We start from the raw sequence: 16891 nt of genomic DNA on the forward strand, positions 1-16891 counted from the left end.
CATTTTTCCCTTTAGAATGGGCGCAAAAGAAAACGTGGTAAAATAGCCACGAAAGACACCATCGGGTGCCCGTCCCAGGAGAAATTATTGCATGCATCAGGTCGAAGCGAATCAGGGTGAATCTCGGAGCATGTGCACGGTGGATGGCGCCCAATCGGGGTTGGTGACATACAAGGGCTAACGTGGCGTGTTATCCACAGTGGGAATTGGCGGTCCAACTAATACTTGGACCCGGTCCAACTAATACTTTTCCAACCGATAAGACATCTAGAGAGGAAAAAAAGGACGCGGAGAGAGATCGATCTCGGGCCCGGATTTCTTCTCAAGAACAGGAAGAGGATGGGAAGACGAGATCCAGGACGCCGGCGGCGGTCGGGAGTACGCATAGGGAACCGAACTCTGGCGAAAATCATGGAAGCACAGACGTCGGCCATGGTGGACGGTGGGAGAAGAAAATAGGGGTCAAGGCGGAAACTGGGAAGATGATGCGCAACGAGAGTCCGGTACTAGTGTTGACCGTTCCACTCTCAAAATGGTTTCATGGTCAGAACTACAGCCAAAGAGTCAAGTTTCCGAGTTCCAACCACTATTTTGTCTGTCACGAAGACCACGTATCATCCCTCCTTATTTTCTTCTTCGCTGCCGATATATTCAGATGTGTCGCAGTTTGGCCTCAGTTCAACCCCATCATGGTTGGCAAAAGGGGCTTCAATTTCTGTTTCATGCTTCTTCCTCTCATGATAAAATCGGCTTGCATGATCGAATCTACACATGCTACAAACACCCTCCTGCCAACCCAATCACTCCGAGATGGGCAGACACTTGTTTCCGCCGCCAAGATCTTCGAACTCGGCTTCTTCAGCCCTGGCAGTTCAACCAATCGCTATCTCGGGATTTGGTACCTCAATCTTGCAGGAGAAAACGTGATATGGGTTGCCAATAGGAACAGCCCCATCGTAGATACCTCTGGTGTGCTTTTGTTCGATGAAGATGGAGATTTGACAATTTTGGATGGCAGGGGGAGCGCATCAATTTTGGCTTCTGGTTCTAAAACAGGCAGCATGGCAGCGACCATCTTGGATTCAGGCAATCTTGTTTTGAGAGATATCAATGATTCATCACGGATCTTGTGGCAGAGCTTCGATTACCCTACTGATACATTTCTCCCTGGCATGAAGCTTGGCCTGGAGGGTAGGCAAAACCGGTTGCTTACCTCATGGAAAAGCGCCAATGACCCTGCCTCCGGGGACTACTCTATGGGTTTTGACCCCAACGGCACATCACAATTTCTCATCTGGCAGAAGGGTAACGTGTATTGGACCAGCGGGACTTGGAATGGGGAAATATTCAGCCTAAATCCAGAGATGGTAACAGAGGGCATCTTCGATTGGACATTTGTCTCCAACATGCATGAAAAGTACTTCACATATTCTCTCCTAAATGATACCATGATCTTCAGGTACGTGTTGGATTCCTCAGGGAAAATTCAGTTATTGACGTACTCTGGCGGCAAAAGTATTCTTCTGTGGTCTCAACCAACCAGCCAGTGTCGGGTGAATGACTTATGTGGGGCTTATGGTGTCTGCAACGAGAATACGCCGCCACCTTGTCGATGCTTGAAGGGTTTCGAACCAGGGTCTTTGATAGATTGGAATGAAGGAGTTACAGGCGGTGGATGCATTAGAAAGACCGGCTTGCAATGTGAGAGTGGAGGAGAGCCTGATGAGTTTTTGAAAATGCCCAATATGAGGCTTCCTACATTTGGACAAAATTGCCAAATCTGGGAGGCTGAAGAATGCAGATCCGCCTGTTTGCAAAACTGTAACTGTACTGCATATGTCTTCTCCGTGAATTGTACCTTGTGGTATGGAAATCTTGAAAATTTGCAGGAATTTTATAATGCTTCCGTAGGATCTGGCACTCTTTATCTCCGCCTTGCCGCTTCTGAGTTCGCATCTGGAGGTAATAAACAAACATCTGCTCCTTATGATAGTAAAACCTTTTTTTTTTTTTTTCCCTCTCATTCAGGAAGAACAAAAAAAAAAAAAAAAAAAATGGAGGGGGATAGTAAACCCAGTTGGCTCTGAAAAAAAGAAAGATAAATCTGGTTGCCGTTTAAAAAGCTGTTACACACTACTTGTGCACAAATATGTAACCAGGAGGTTATGTAGGCCTCGGCTGGAAGTCTTACATGTTCCAGACAAAGTTGTGTTATCTCTGTTCTTTAGTTGGACTAGTTGATTTGATGTCCGAGTAATTGTAGCGTAACGGAAACAAGCAGTCATTTGATGTCCAACTTTTCGCTTTATCTCTTTTTCCCACCAATTTTTGTAATTAATTGCATTGTACTTTGCTATGTTTCGTGCTTCTTTTCCTGATGAACAGTTAGCGACTAATAATGCTTTTTAATTTAAGCAAAGCCTAATAATTTCCATTGAGAGAATGAACTAATAATAAAAAGTTAATAGGAAAAAGTTTTTGGCTTTCGTATGCAGGGAACAAGAGGCAACTCCGGGTTATCATCATCGTAGCAGTGCCTCTGGGATTACTTTGTTCATGTACCCTAATTTGTTTACTGTGGCTCAGAAGCCGGAGACGCAGAGGTAATTGCTGGAAGACATGGAGAATACCATTTACTTCGCAAATAAAGCTTACACCTTTTATGCATGTGGCAGGGAAGAAGAGTCTGCCTGAAGGACCGTTGCTCTCTCTGGGCGCTGAAATAGCAATTAAACTTGGGGAAAGCAATGAGAAGGGCTCAGAGTTCTCATTGTTTCATTTCACTCATATAGCAGATGCCACAAACAACTTCTCATCTGAAAATAAACTTGGAGAGGGTGGGTTTGGACCAGTTTATAAGGTAACATTTTAAGCCCATTTCTGTTAGAATAACAAAATTTTTCATGCATTTGAAGTTCTCCTTCACCGAAATCTTTTTTTTTTTTTTCATCTGGCTTTGTACCTGTAATGGCCCAACCCTTAGGGCTCTTGGGCTGGCCTGAACTGAACTGGGCCCAACTCCAATCGAAATCACACGCGTGGCACATGGGACGAGGGGAGAAAAAGGACTCCGATATGGAGTTTTGTTCTCTACCGATTTACATCGAAGATCAGAATTTAACCAATCTAATTTATATAATAATAATAAAATAATACATAGTATTAAAGTGATATTCCATATTGACACATAAGATTATAAAGTAATCTCTATAATACCATGTTTTAAGTAGGGCTGGAAATGAGTCGGACTGAGCCAGACTGAATCACTACCCGAGCTCGATCGGGCTTCGGGCCGGGCTTCAACCAAAATTTTTCTTAGAATATGAAGCCCGAGCTCGACCCGAGTCCAAGCCCGGCCTAATCCAAACCCAATCGAGCCGGCCCGTGTCCAAGTCCGAATCAGGCCCGCTTCCAAGCCCGAATCAAGTTCGAATCATTCTGTCTCTTTTGCTAAAATAAATTATCGCCACATCCTAGCCAACAAGTCTAAACTCTCATGTGATATATGGCATCCTCAATGAAAAGAATATCATACTCCACATCAAGAGGATTACTGGTGACAATTCAGGCCCTGCCCAAGGCCCCAAATATTAGCCTCAGAAATCTTTTCTTAAACAGCAATCATCCAGAAAAATTCCAAATGTCATGCTCACATACTCAATCTCAGAAAGATTGGCTCTAGCAACGACAAGGTGTTGAAGCCCAACACAGTGAACTAGTCTCCGACGATACAACTTCAAAATCCTAATCTCAAGAGGAAAAAGAAATATTGAAAAAGGGATTGAGGAATATTAAGATCTAAGATCTAGAGAAAGAGGAATTCGGCAGGATGCATATCTAAAACAGCGAATAGCGATGGCCAAAGACAGAAAGACAAAGGAAGATGGTAGACAATGATGGGAGAAGACGGAAGATGGCGAATGACGAACGGTGAACGGCGAATGACAATAAGGGAAGATGAAAGACGGTGATGGCGGACGGACGTGGACCAAGAGCCAGGACGGCTAGGGACTTGGGCTCTTCAGTCTCTTCAAGACTTTGATGGAAGAAGTTGGGAGAGACGAGTGGAGACCGAAGCGAGAAGATGGATGGGGGTTTCAATCTGTTCGAATTGATGGGATTCATTATGAATATTGGGGCTCGGGCTATATCAGTTTCAGTAAGTATTAGGTCCTATCAGATTGAATTTTTGGGCTTTTGTTCGGGCCTGCATTAGGGCTCAGGTTCGGACTGAGCTTAGATCGAGCCAAAAGTATGTCCTACTCTGATCCAAAAGATAAATGGGCTCTATATTTAAGCTTAAGTTCGATCTGAATCATCTTGAGCTGAACCTAAAGTCCGATCCGAAGTCAGACCAGTCCGATAGATCTCGATCTGATCCGAGCTCACTTTCAGCCCTAGTATCAAGTTTTATATTTTTATTTTTAATTTTTATTGTGGGATGGATCATGGGAGGGGCGAGGAGGGTGGGGTGGGGTGGGGTGGGGGCGCCGGGGTGGGGGGTTGGGGGTGCGGGCGCCGGGGCGGGGGAAGGTGCGGCGCAGGGGATGTCGGGCCGGGGTACGGGCGTCGAGGGAGGGGGGTGTTTGCACGAAGCCGCAAGGGTCGTTGCCGGGGTGGGGGAGGGTGGGGTTCGGGCACCGGGGCGTGGGAGGGCGTGGGGTGTTGGTAGGGTGGACATGTTGTGGGGGGGGATGGTTGGGGCGCGTGTGGCACGGGTGCTGGGGCGGGTGGTGCACGGAACCACCGGAGGGGGGGTGGGGGAGCACGGAAGCGCGGTGGGGAGGGAGTGGGCGTCGCAGGGCGGGGGAGAGGGGGTGGGTGCGGGGCGGCCATGGGAAGAGGAAGGCAGAGGACCCGGGGGAGGCGGCGGTGGGATTCAAGGTCCGAGGCGGCGGCGACCTCGAGAAGGCAGCGGTGGGATTCAACATCTCAGGCAGCGGAAGCGGAGGAGGAGGCGGGAGAGGATGCGGGCGTAGATGACGATGTTTTTCCCTTTTCTTTTTTTTTTTTTTTTGGAAATCTGTGGGGAAGGAGAGGACCTTTTGTGTCCTCAGATGGTCAATTTGTCGTGGAGAATCTCACAAAGCCAAGGGAGGGGACCCTTTGATGGTACATGGACTTATCATGTTCCCCACATCGAGTTGCTCGTGATTGATGAGGAGTTGATGGAGTTGATCACAGTGTAGGACCATGGCTTGATATAATTGGGGTGAAAGAAGGAATGAATGAATATTCCTTCAAAAAAATTATGAAGGATGAGGATATCCAAATCAAAGTTGGGTGATATAGGATAGGAATGAATTCAAAACATTACACCACTCCTTTCAATTTTATTGGCAAAAAGGAGGTAGTCTAGGAAAAGAAACCCACCCCCTGCTTACGGTTATTTAAGCTAATTTCTTCCTGAAAGCTAATGCTGGAGTTTAGGGAACAGGAGGTAAAGTTGGAGAGTTGAGTAGTCCCCCACTCCTTGGGTTCGTGTTGGCTCCTGGTTCTCTATAATCCATCTCCATCTCCATCATCTCCCTCTCTATTCCTGAATTTTCCTGAAATACCCACCAAAACAAATAAAGACTTCCAATAAAAAGGCTAAGAAAAGGGGCCAATTATGTTACCCATGTTAGTAACAGAAAATTAACTAAGAGTCATCATTTAGTCGTTACTTTGTTCTAATGGCCATATATTATATTTGCACAATTCATCTAAATAAAATAATATAATGTCCAACTTGCAATAATATAACTAAGAGTCATCATTTAGTCGTTACTTTCCTGTTTACCCTAATTAAATTAGAAACTAAATTATTATATTTATAGGTTGCTTTATATTGAAATCTATTGTTGTGGTGGCTATTCTTCTACATTTGCAAAATTAATAGGTCCGGGCATCACCCGGCCACTATGCTAGTTTATAGAAAAACAACTCTATAAAAAGTTCCTCTCCCTCTCCTTGGATTTCCATCACGAATCTTTTGGAAAATCACCATTGATTTTTAAGAATTTTCTTTTGAGTTTTCTTTGGGATTTTGCTGGAGAGATCGTCAGATCTCTCACTTTTGACACCACCGAACTGAGATAACCACCTTTCCCTTTCTTCTCCTTTAACCAACCTTCTACCCATCTCTGTCCTTGGATTTGGTTCGGTAAGCGGCCGGATTTGATGTGAATAAGGTATTCATTATTCTCTTGGTTTTTTCTTTATTTTGCTAACCACTGGCTGCTATGGCCGTTGCCGGGGTCATCTCTCGCTCAATGCTAGGTGCCACCATTGGCCGTCGGCCTGGGTTCTATGGCCATGGCCGGATAAAGAGGGGAGGGGGAGGGGTGTTCGGGTGCCCTATTTTAAAGAAGAAGAAGAAGAGAGGGAGAAGGCTACCTCTTTTATTTTAATTTCTCTCTCCTCTCTCTCACTAACTAGTTGAGGAAAATTTATGGAAAAAAAGATGAAGATTCAAAAGACTTGGAGTGGACCCCTAGCGGGTCATAGAGGGTTTTAATCAAATAATTTACACTTTATTTTTTGTTAATATTAACATGAGAACGATCTTTCTGACAAGAGATCTTCGAGTAGATCCCTTAGCACTGGATTCATAAAGTAGGATGACGATTGATATTCAGGATGTTAAATTCATCGTCAATAGAGGTAAAGATCCTTGGACACGATCACCAATATTTATTTATGTATCGCATGTTTTTGGTTCTTATGGCTGGTATATGTTTTGTGTGTTTGTCAGCATAATTGATTGTATTTTCTATATTATATGTTATACTGAATATTGATAGTTTTGCGGACTCTTTGGATTGTGATACGGGCTATTGAAAATCTTGAAAAAAAAATAATATCATACTATATTTTTCTGATATTAGTGAGATTTGATAAATTATGGATTAAGAAGGATGTTTGGACTGGCCACGTTAAGCTGAGAATAGTTTACCATCAGTAGAAATATGGCACTAAGAATAGCTCTGCTACAAGCATAAATGTGGTACTGAGAATAGTTCCACCATTAGCAGAAAGGTGGTATTGAGAATAGCCCGATCATAGTAGGAACGTGGTAGTTGAGTTTGTTTGTCACGAGCTAGAGTGTGACCGTAATTAATCCAAAATCCTAAAGATAATTATTCATTGATTCAGATCATATTGATGCGACATGGTTTTGTAATTATACATGATGCATATCATATGCTTATATAACTATTGAGTTACAGTGGATGCATGGTATGAGATTTTATAGTTATGATTTTCTTTGTTGCCGTTTAATTATTATTTTCAAATCATATTCTTATACCGATATAAGCACATGGGGTTTCTTATTAGGCTGTAAGCTCACCCTCCACTGCCCCCCAGCCCGATTCTTTTTCTTTTTAGAGTCGCAGGATGCATAGCATTGGTCGGACTAGGCGTAAAGTTTGAGTGCTGAATTTATTAGTTTCATTAGTTAGTTCTGTTTCTGATATCATGGAACACTTGAATCATTGTTATTAAACAAGTTGACTATTTATCCTTGATGAATCTATTTAGTTGATATGTTTGATATTTATATATTAATTCTAGAAATATTTGAATTTTTGTTCATCTTAAGATCTTGCATGATCTCTATGGCGATGCTCTAAGATTCATATGGCCGTGTTATGTGACCGAACCAAGTGTTGGGTTTGGGGCATAACCATACTTGTCAATTGTAGCAACAAATAATGGATCCCGGGTTGTTCAATAGCTTAGCAACAAACCGTAGCAACAAAATTTTTCAGCAAAACTGGCTTTTTATCTCTCAATAGGAAAAAGTACAATGATACTTGTAAAAAGAAGGCATTCTCGTATCTTAGAATCAAATATTATTCAGCAAACTCTAGGAGTTGCACATTTAAATTCCATTAGATGTTTAGCATACTTTAATATTTGATGCACCATTCAGTTTTAAATGACAAATCCTTCTGATTTTCCAGGCTCATAACTCCATATGAACAACTCAAGTGGGAACTATAGTAATATGTTTGGTATATTAGGTCTCGACTTTCAATGGAACAGCATTAAAAAATGGATCTTGAGGAAGATTTACAATGTGAAAGTTTAAAATTATGTTTCTGATGCATAGATACATTTTTATTTTTATGCTATGCGCTGCATTGAAATGCTTCCTATAACCTTATCCAGGGCCAGTTGGCAGATGGGAAGGAGATAGCAGTTAAAAGACTTGCTGCACATTCTGGACAAGGTCTACTGGAGTTTAAGAATGAAATTCTTCTTATACTGAAGCTTCAGCACAGAAATTTAGTGAGGCTCTTGGGTTGCTGCATTCAAGGAGAAGAGAAGATACTCATCTATGAATATATGCCTAACAAAAGCTTGGACTTCTTCCTCTTCAGTTTGTCATCATGAAATCTTCATGCTTAACTTTTATTAAAAATATTCTATATTCCCTTTGTTAATTTTTGATATTTAACTGTCCTCAGTTTTTGTTATCTTATATTTTGACTAGATCCAACCAGAGGAGCTTTATTGGAGTGGTTCAGACGGTACCACATTGTTGAAGGGATAGCTCAAGGACTTATCTATCTCCACGAGCACTCTAGGCTGCGGATTATCCACAGGGACTTGAAAGCTAGCAACATTCTCTTGGATTTGGACATGAATCCTAAGATATCTGATTTTGGATTGGCCAGAATTTTTGGCTCAAATGAAACCCAAGCAATCACTAAGAGAGTTGTTGGCACATAGTTAAGTATAATCCATTTCTACAAGTACATTATGAAACAAGTTATAAATGTCCGAAGGGATGGGAAGTTTATGGTTTTATTATATTTTTCAGTGGTTATATGTCTCCTGAGTATGCTGCAGAGGGCCTTTTTTCAGTCAAATCTGATGTTTTTAGCTTTGGTGTCCTGCTGCTTGAAATTATTAGTGGAAAGCGGAACACCGGATTTCACAAATTGGGCGTCTCTCTTAACCTTCTAGGATATGTAAGGCATAGAGCTAATCAGCTTCTTTTTTTTATTGCTCATCTTTATGGCCTAACATCTTGATGGTAACTTGTAAGCTAATTAAGGAAATGTACATGGGTCAGGCCTGGGGGTTATGGAAACAGGGCAAGTGCTTGGAGCTCATGGACCCATTGCTCAGTGATGGCTGCCCCACATCGCAGATATCAAGATGCATTCATGTGGCACTCATGTGTGTTCAAGAAAATGCTTCAGATCGACCCACCATGTCGGATGTCATCACTATGCTTAGCAGTGAAAGTGCAGCCATACCCGATCCCAAGCAACCAGCTTTCTTCACCATGAGAACGACAACTGAAGCAGATGTGCCAGCGAATGTGGATGGCAGTTGTTCTCTAAATGATATTACTATCACAGTTCCAGATGGTAGATAGTACAGCTAAAGTCCCCATTTTGTTTGTCAGTCTCTGGATACAACATACTTTCATAGAACAGAACATTCAAGCTGCAATGCAAGTGAGAACCCAACCAAAGAAGAGAAGCAACAGTTTGTTTGAGCTAAACTAATGTTGGTGATGTTTATTTAGTTGTGAGGACCTTCCTCATCGAGACAATTAATTTATTGGTCTGTAATAATTTCAGTTAAATTTGAACAGGAGTTTCTCAAACAGGTTTGGACTGTTTCTTTTTCTTTTTCTTTTTCCTTTTTTTTTTTTGAGATACTTGGACTGTTTCTTCTGATGAATTAGGAACTACAATTTGGAGATACGAGCAAACTATTGGCAATTTGAACCTGTATGACGTATGCTTGTGATATCCATGAAGAGCATGCATTAAAGTTTCTGCTGTTGTCTATTTTGTAGTTGAAATCATCCTTGCGTCGCGATTTCTAGAAATTATTGGTCACATAGACATGTGCTAGCAGTATTGCTATTATGTGTTCGTTTAACTTTCAAAAATTCCAACTAAATTTTATGAGCTTTATTACAGGAATATCATCTTTCACCCATTTATGCCTTGGATGCGTGCATGCCTGTTAGCTGTCGCCCGTCTCAAAATGTAGAGCAATAGAAAAGTTTGCTGTGAAAGAATTTATAAAAAAAAAAAAAAAAAATCATATCATGCAACATTGTCATTTTTGACAATTATGGACATGCCATTGTCATGCTTGTAAGGAATTCCATGCAATTTGCTTATGTAGGAAATTTAATCATTTTCTGCAAGGAAAAAGGAAAATCTTCACCATAGTCAATGTGATCGGATTCTGGTTCCATCCTCACCCCATTTCAACAGGCTTCTTCTCATCCTAGTTCTTAAAATGAACTTTAGAAACTACCATAGAATAAGTGATACGTACAAGTGCGTTGATATTTTTCATCATGAATCAAAACATTGGTAATTGAGAATGCATGGAAACCTCATTAAGAATGTAAAACTAATGTCAAATATGATGAGAAGATTTAATTCTCTCACTGTTCTTGATGGACATACATCCTATAGACTCATATAGTACAAATAACTGAAGGACACTATTCTTTTGAAAAGGTTTTATGGCGTAAAACTTCTATCTTCCATCAATGATAGTGATTGAAGCATTCGCAGACATGATATTAAGATCAACCGTTGATGAGTCAGTCTCACTGTAGCCGCTCTCTACAGTAAAAATAGGTTGCCTGGGTGGTGGATGACTGGAAGTCTCGCTTCCCAACATTATAACAACCGATGCCATGGTCGGCCGATCATTCGGACGGTCCTGCACGCATAAGAGACCCACATTGACGCATCTTGACACTTGCCTTCTCGAACATGAATCCCTGATGATTGGATCCACAAACTCCATCACTCTGTCCTCATTCCATAGTTTCCAAGCCTACAACAATAGCAATTCTATTTCAATCAGAACATTTTTTTTTTTTAAAAAAAAAAGGGAAAAGGAAGCTCCTGAGACATTCATATTGAAACCAATGAGTAAGAACAAAACATAGCTAGACATACCGATGCTATTAGGTTCATAGCCAATTCCGGGTGACGGTATGTACTATTCTTCTTCCCACTAACAATCTCTAATAGTAGAACTCCGAAGCTATAGACATCAGATTTTACTGAAAATAGCCCTTGCATTGCATATTCAGGAGACATGTAGCCACTGATTATAAGACATCATACAGCAAACAAGAGATAAGTTAGATGTTTTCTGAACTAATGCAGGAATTAAATGAACTTTTATAATTATATACGCAAGGGAACAAATCTTGTACTGACAATGTTCCGACCACTCGCTTTGTATTAGTTTCATTATCATCGTTGCCAAAGATCCTAGCCATGCCAAAGTCTGAAATTTTGGGGTTCATCTCTTCATCCAGCAAAATGTTGCTAGCTTTTAGGTCGCGATGAATTACCCTAAGCCTCGAATCCCTATGAAGGTAGAGGAGCCCACGGGCAATCCCTTCAATGATGTTGTGCCGTGTTTTCCAGTCTAGAAGCCCTGTTTTAATTGGATCTATCCAAGTTGTCCTGAAGTTTAGTACATGCACTTTGGAAATGAATTACGTATGAATTATATGTAGTGATGTACTCACCAAAAAGGAAAGCATCCAAGCTTGAGTTAGGCATGTACTCATAGATTAGTATCTTCTCTTCCTCTTGGATGCAACAACCCAAGAGCCTTACAAGGTTCCTGTGTTGAAGTTTCGCTATAAGCATCACCTCATTCTTAAGCTCATCAAGGCCTTGCATGGAGCTCCTAGAAAGCCTTTTCACGGCTATTTCTTGTCCTTCAGGTAGTATGCCCTGTAAAGATAATATGAAATGGTTTCGATTTGAACATAAACCCTCTCTCAAAACTAGATTTAGGGACAGGAGAAGAGTTAATTGATGGTTCGAAATGTCATTTACCTTGTAAACGGGACCAAACCCACCTTCACCAATAAAATTGGAATCGGAAAAGCTTTTTGTAGCAGCTACTACAGAATCAAAACTCCACAGTGATAATTCTGGGCATTTTCCATCACTTCCTTCATCTCCAATCCTCTTTCCAATCGAGGCTGAATAATCCGTCAATCTTTCTTGGCCTCTGGTAGAATACATCAATCCCCTTTCTCCAGCTAATCGTTGCTTAAACAACTCTGTTTAGAGTAATCAGACGCAAGTGGTCATGCACCAAGCATAACAAATGGTTCACAGGATGACGCAAGTGATTTTAATGCATACCTTTTATTCTGTTCTTGCACCTCCACAACAGGTAGATGCATCCCAAGGAAAGGATCACTGCCACAGGGACTATAATTATGATGAAAGTTTTATTACTCTTCTTATCTGCAAATAAAATTTAGTTAATATTATCCAAATGAACACGAGGGTGGTAAAGTTGATCAAAATTGCTTCTTAGGTGTCTCCCAGCCGGCAGTGTCCAAAAAATAATGCTGCTGATTATGGCACTTGGAAGAACATTTTTATCCACCGGTCATATTTTATGTTATTACCTAACCCTTGATGTTTTACAGAGGAACTAGTTGTTTGTTCCACTAGTCTTATTTTAAACTAGTTTTCTCCAAGGGGTTTGAGTTCAGACATGACTTCTGTCAACATCCTAGTTTTCTTGTCGTGGCAATTAGCTGTTGGACAATCTATTTCTCTTCCTCACCACACAATAAATAAATTCTGTAAGACAGTTCTCCTTGATTATTTTTCCATTGATATTTACGATCTTCAAAGTTGCTGCTCAAGGATAGTTTAAGTCCAAAAGTAGCATCATGTCATTAAACAAAGGGAAAGAGAAGCTCATCTCCTACCTGCTCCATCAAGCAAAACAGAAGGGGACTTTACTTCTCAACTTGGTTGAGCTAATTTTAGAGCTGATTGAAGATGATTGGCTGGGAATGCCAGTGGTTGTGATGAAAGAGCTTTTGTCGATATAAAGATTAAGACCACTACAGATTATTTTAAAGAAATATGTATACAAATTATTTATAAAGAAATATGTTCACATTAGCACCTACTCTTTGATTATTACGGACCGGACACCTGCCCTCAAAAAAAGAAGTGATGTGTGACTCGAGGAAGTACACGACTAAAGAAATGAAGTGAGGTGCCAGTAACAACCAAAAAAAGAAATGAATGGGCTACTGTTTGCTCAAAAACACCCATCCGTTTGTGAAAATGCCTCAATGAAGTTGTGTCTAGCCCTGTTCTAAACTCTTGAATTTTGTCTGCATCTTGCAACGGGTACCATGCAAAGAAATAGCAAATAGTTCAAGAAATATTGACTCACCTAGTTCAGATCCGGCAAGCCGGAGATACAGGTCATTTCCGCCGCTCGAGAATAAATGAATGTCCAATAGATCCACCCCCCATATCAAACACCCAATCCCACTGACGTATGCATAGGCCGTGCATGAACAGTTCCCCAAGCAACGCTCTTCACAGCCCTCGATATCCACCGCGTCTTGTTTCCAATCCGAGATGTCTGGCAACTTCACCCCTCCCAACTTCCAGAATCCATCTCCTCCCGCCTCCTCGCTATTATTTCCCCTCCCACACCCCAATGGCGTCCTTCTAACACACCCGCTGGACCAATTCCCATCACTCCAGTCCTCGCTCGACGCCGGCACGAACCCTCTCAAACAGCTGCAAATTGGTGTCGCTCCATCCGTGCAACTCCCGTACTTCCCACATTTGTTGTAAATCTCACACTCTGTAACTGGTTGCGCCCAAAATTGATACCAGTCATTAGTATCATTCCTCCAAATCAGATGCCTGCCGATACCATCCCATGTTAATACGTACCGATGCGAACTGTTGAATTCGTTATAGTAGAAGTACATCTTCTGTTCTTGCTCGATGTTGATAAGCCTGAAGCCATAGACATAAGTAGGCAGCATGTTCTGCACGCCGATGAACACCTGCCCGTTCCACCGGCCGGACCTCCACCGAGGCTTCGTCCCCTCCCACACAAAGATCTGCGTCGACGCGCTCGGATCCATGCCGAGTGAGAAGTTCCCCGGGGCTGGATCGTCTTCACTTGTCCATGAGGTTAGCTTCTGGTTTACGTGGGTCCTGAGGTCCAGACCTGCCTTCATGCCGGGCATGTACGTGTCGGTTGGGTTGTCGAAGCTCTGCCATGCGACGCTCCCGGAGTTGTTGAGGACCAAGTTGCCATCATCCATGAGTTGCACCAGCGAATTGTTCGTCGCCGTCGAAGTGTTCGACGACCAAACGATGCTCTTGGTCCCGTCGAGGACTACGAGGTTGCCATCATATCCGATGGCTAGAGATCCCGAGTGGTCCCTGACCGGCCTTTCTCGGTTGGCAACCCATACGACGGTGTTGATCGAGAAGTTGTGGTACCAAATTCCCACGTAACGGTTCGAAGACTTGCCAGGGCTAAAGAAACCGAGTTCGAATTTCTCGCCGGCGGAGATGAGTGTCTTGCCATCTTCCAAGGGTTGGCCTGGTTTGATGGTGTCTATTGCATGGGAGAATGGAGATAGGGAGGGTAACAAGATTAGATAGGAGAGAAGAGCTAAGCTGATGCAGTTAAGGGCCATCTCTTGGATCCGCTGAAGTCCTTTCTCTCTCTTTTCTTTCCCTTTTATTGGAACGGCAAAAACTAGTCCTCAAGCATTGTGCTTGTAGGAAGAGATCGAAAGCGAAAGGTTTTAAATGGACAAGCTGCTTGTTTTAAAATGACCGACATACCCTTTGTAATGTGATGATATTTTTTTTATGAGAATGTTATAATATCTATTTTTAGCTTCATGTTTCTATGATACGATCTGATGCAAGATTTTTATCTCAATCTAGATGTCGACTTGTCTCATATAGAACACTCATCATTGACCAATATGATATGCATAACATACGAGGTTGGGCAGCCAACAACTCGCTTTGGTCTTTTTGGAGGAGCAAGAGAGTTCTTCAATCAATTAGAAGGGGACCAGCTATTGATGGCATCTTTTGGTACGTTTGGCAAGAAATTAATGGTAGAATCTTTCTCGAGGCAAAGAACTCGATATTCACCACTTCCAAAAGATCATAAACTCTTTCCAGGCCTGGGAGAACCTCTCCTGCAAAGGAGAAGGTGGGCCACAAATTGATAAAAGATAATTTGTCTTCTTTGGTTACCTATCAAAGTCCTTAATTGTCTTTGGGGCACCTTTTGCTATGTACCTCATGATTAAGTGTTGACTTTTCCTTCTATATACTTGTAACCCTTCATACATTCTTTTGATCAATTAATTGGAGAAGTTTCTCACTTCCTCTATTTCACATCAAAAAGAGATGTATAAAATATGATCTTCTTATCCTAATTGATATAAATCAACATATTCTGAGATAAAGAATAATATTAGATTGATATATCTATTGAGATTTTTTAATTGCATTTTTGTTTTTTAAAAATAAATTTTCTTACTATTAATTTTTGAGTTTAATATCTAAATTAGTTACTTATTTCATTCAATTTATTGTATTGACTAAGATTTTTTTTCTTCTTTGATTGGATATGGACTAAGATTTTGATATCTAGGTCCTAAACTATCAAAATAAAATATTGAAAAATTCCAACTCTTTCTAAATTTTCCAACTTCCCATCCTGTGAAGATAAACTAAATCACAGTTTCTCATGATCTTCGTTATAATATATCACCTTTAAAAAAAAAAAAAAAAACTATACTGGCATCTTCAAGTCTTGGATTTTATCCCTTCCGTTATATTTATTCTTTATTATAACAAATAAATGGCCATGGAATATTCTTTGACTAAAGATTTTTTTTTTCCTTGAAATAACTAACTATTATAATAGGCACTATGCTCTTTTTGGATGGAACGCACTATTTGTTGTTATAGATAAAAATAATGGACACATAAAAAGATTAAAGCATTATTTGCTCGTATCGTGGTTGGTGTCCTATCACGGTGATCTTTTTCTCCCGAAATCTATTTCCTTCTTTTGAAGGTAGGAAGACGTCTTCCGAAGGGAGGAAGACGTGGACCTTTCGGCTATGTTATTTTGGTAAACAACCGTCAATAAGGTGGCAGTGTACTCTTACCACAAAAAAAAAAAGGTGGCAGTATACCATCAAAAAAAAAATGAGGTGGCAGTAGGTTTGAAGTATCTATATAATCGTACCACATGGTATGCTTGGACGTGCCTGCATGCTTTTTTTTACTCATTTATTTATTTTTTTGGCTTTGAATCCGTCCTTTATTTATGTTTTTATTTATGTTCGCTTGAACCCGTCCATTGAGTGAGTGTCTGTTTTTTATGCTTATATAAAGTTGTGCATGTCACGTGCATGTATTTAAAAAAAGGACTGGGAGCGATGTGGCAAAATACAAACAAACAAAACTGGTGCGGGAGCGGACAGTCTCATGTCACGTGGATGCAGTTAAGGAGCGGGAGTAATAATGTATTTAAAAAAAAAACAATGGGCATGGACTCAGTGGAGGCCGTCGCATTCTCCCCATATTTGATTGGGACCGTAATTAATGAGGTAGGAAGATGAGCCATCTCTATCTATTATTTAATTTAATAAAATTTTAAAAAAAAATTATCTACCCATCCCAACTTATTAATTTGCATCTTTTCAAAATGATAGAATACAAAAAAAAAAAAAAATATAGAATATAAATTTTTATGCTGATAAAATTATCTCTTATCATTTTATTAATAAAATTCTAACACTTATTTATTTTAAAAAAATCCGGCAAAGATATCTTCAAGTATTGGATTTGATCTGTTTCATTATATTTATTCACTATAATAACAAATATTGATCATTAATTGCTTAAATATTATTTGATTAAAGACTATTTTTCCCCTGAGGGAAATCATAACTATTATATCGGGCATTGTTTGTTGTTTTCTTTGGATTAAATGAACTGTTTGTTGTTATATATAAAAATAATGGACACACGAAAAATAAAAACATCATTTGCTTAAATTATTT

The 16891-nt window shown here is 40.6% G+C and overlaps 2 protein-coding genes across 3 annotated transcripts; one reads left to right on the forward strand and one right to left on the reverse strand.

Annotated features, from left to right (window-relative positions):
* Positions 1 to 308: 308 nt before the first annotated feature.
* Positions 309 to 9740, forward strand: LOC109504752 (G-type lectin S-receptor-like serine/threonine-protein kinase At4g03230). 2 transcript variants are annotated; one of them, XM_019850948.3, is made up of 7 exons: positions 309 to 1962; positions 2496 to 2603; positions 2676 to 2860; positions 8158 to 8368; positions 8483 to 8720; positions 8813 to 8963; positions 9068 to 9740. In XM_019850948.3, exons 1-7 carry the CDS (start codon positions 483 to 485, stop codon positions 9374 to 9376), a joined length of 2682 nt encoding a protein of 893 aa, XP_019706507.2. In that variant the 5' UTR covers positions 309 to 482; the 3' UTR covers positions 9377 to 9740. The 2 variants fall into 2 exon arrangements, with proteins under 2 accessions (XP_019706507.2, XP_073108465.1); XM_073252364.1 differs by lacking the exons at positions 309 to 1962; positions 2496 to 2603; positions 2676 to 2860 and adding an exon at positions 6848 to 8065.
* A 594-nt stretch (positions 9741 to 10334) lies between these two features.
* Positions 10335 to 14570, reverse strand: LOC105050033 (G-type lectin S-receptor-like serine/threonine-protein kinase B120). Its single transcript, XM_010929889.4, has 7 exons — positions 13213 to 14570; positions 12153 to 12257; positions 11838 to 12067; positions 11522 to 11732; positions 11205 to 11442; positions 10938 to 11088; positions 10335 to 10812 (listed from the first exon to the last, which is right to left on the reverse strand). The coding sequence occupies exons 1-7, from the start codon at positions 14486 to 14488 to the stop codon at positions 10507 to 10509; spliced, it is 2517 nt and encodes an 838-aa protein (XP_010928191.1). The 5' UTR covers positions 14489 to 14570; the 3' UTR covers positions 10335 to 10506.
* Positions 14571 to 16891: the final 2321 nt, after the last annotated feature.

This window comes from Elaeis guineensis, chromosome 2 (genome assembly GCF_000442705.2).
Source record: "Elaeis guineensis isolate ETL-2024a chromosome 2, EG11, whole genome shotgun sequence".
Taxonomy (NCBI): domain Eukaryota; kingdom Viridiplantae; phylum Streptophyta; class Magnoliopsida; order Arecales; family Arecaceae; genus Elaeis; species Elaeis guineensis.

What these genes read in the sequence shown, in the direction of transcription:
- LOC105050033 (XM_010929889.4), bottom strand. Translation starts at nt 14,488, where the DNA reads ATGGCCCTTAACTGCATCAGCTTAGCTCTTCTCTCCTATCTAATCTTG. An exon ending in AAGCGAGTGGTCGGAACATT is followed by an intron (nt 11,089 to 11,204) that starts GTCAGTACAAGA and finishes TCTTATAATCAG; the next exon opens with TGGCTACATGTCTCCTGAAT. An exon ending in CTATGAACCTAATAGCATCG is followed by an intron (nt 10,813 to 10,937) that starts GTATGTCTAGCT and finishes CTATTGTTGTAG; the next exon opens with GCTTGGAAACTATGGAATGA.
- LOC109504752 (XM_019850948.3), top strand. Translation starts at nt 483, where the DNA reads ATGATGCGCAACGAGAGTCCGGTACTAGTGTTGACCGTTCCACTCTCA. An exon ending in TTCTGAGTTCGCATCTGGAG is followed by an intron (nt 1,963 to 2,495) that starts GTAATAAACAAA and finishes TTTCGTATGCAG; the next exon opens with GGAACAAGAGGCAACTCCGG. An exon ending in CTCTTAACCTTCTAGGATAT is followed by an intron (nt 8,964 to 9,067) that starts GTAAGGCATAGA and finishes TACATGGGTCAG; the next exon opens with GCCTGGGGGTTATGGAAACA.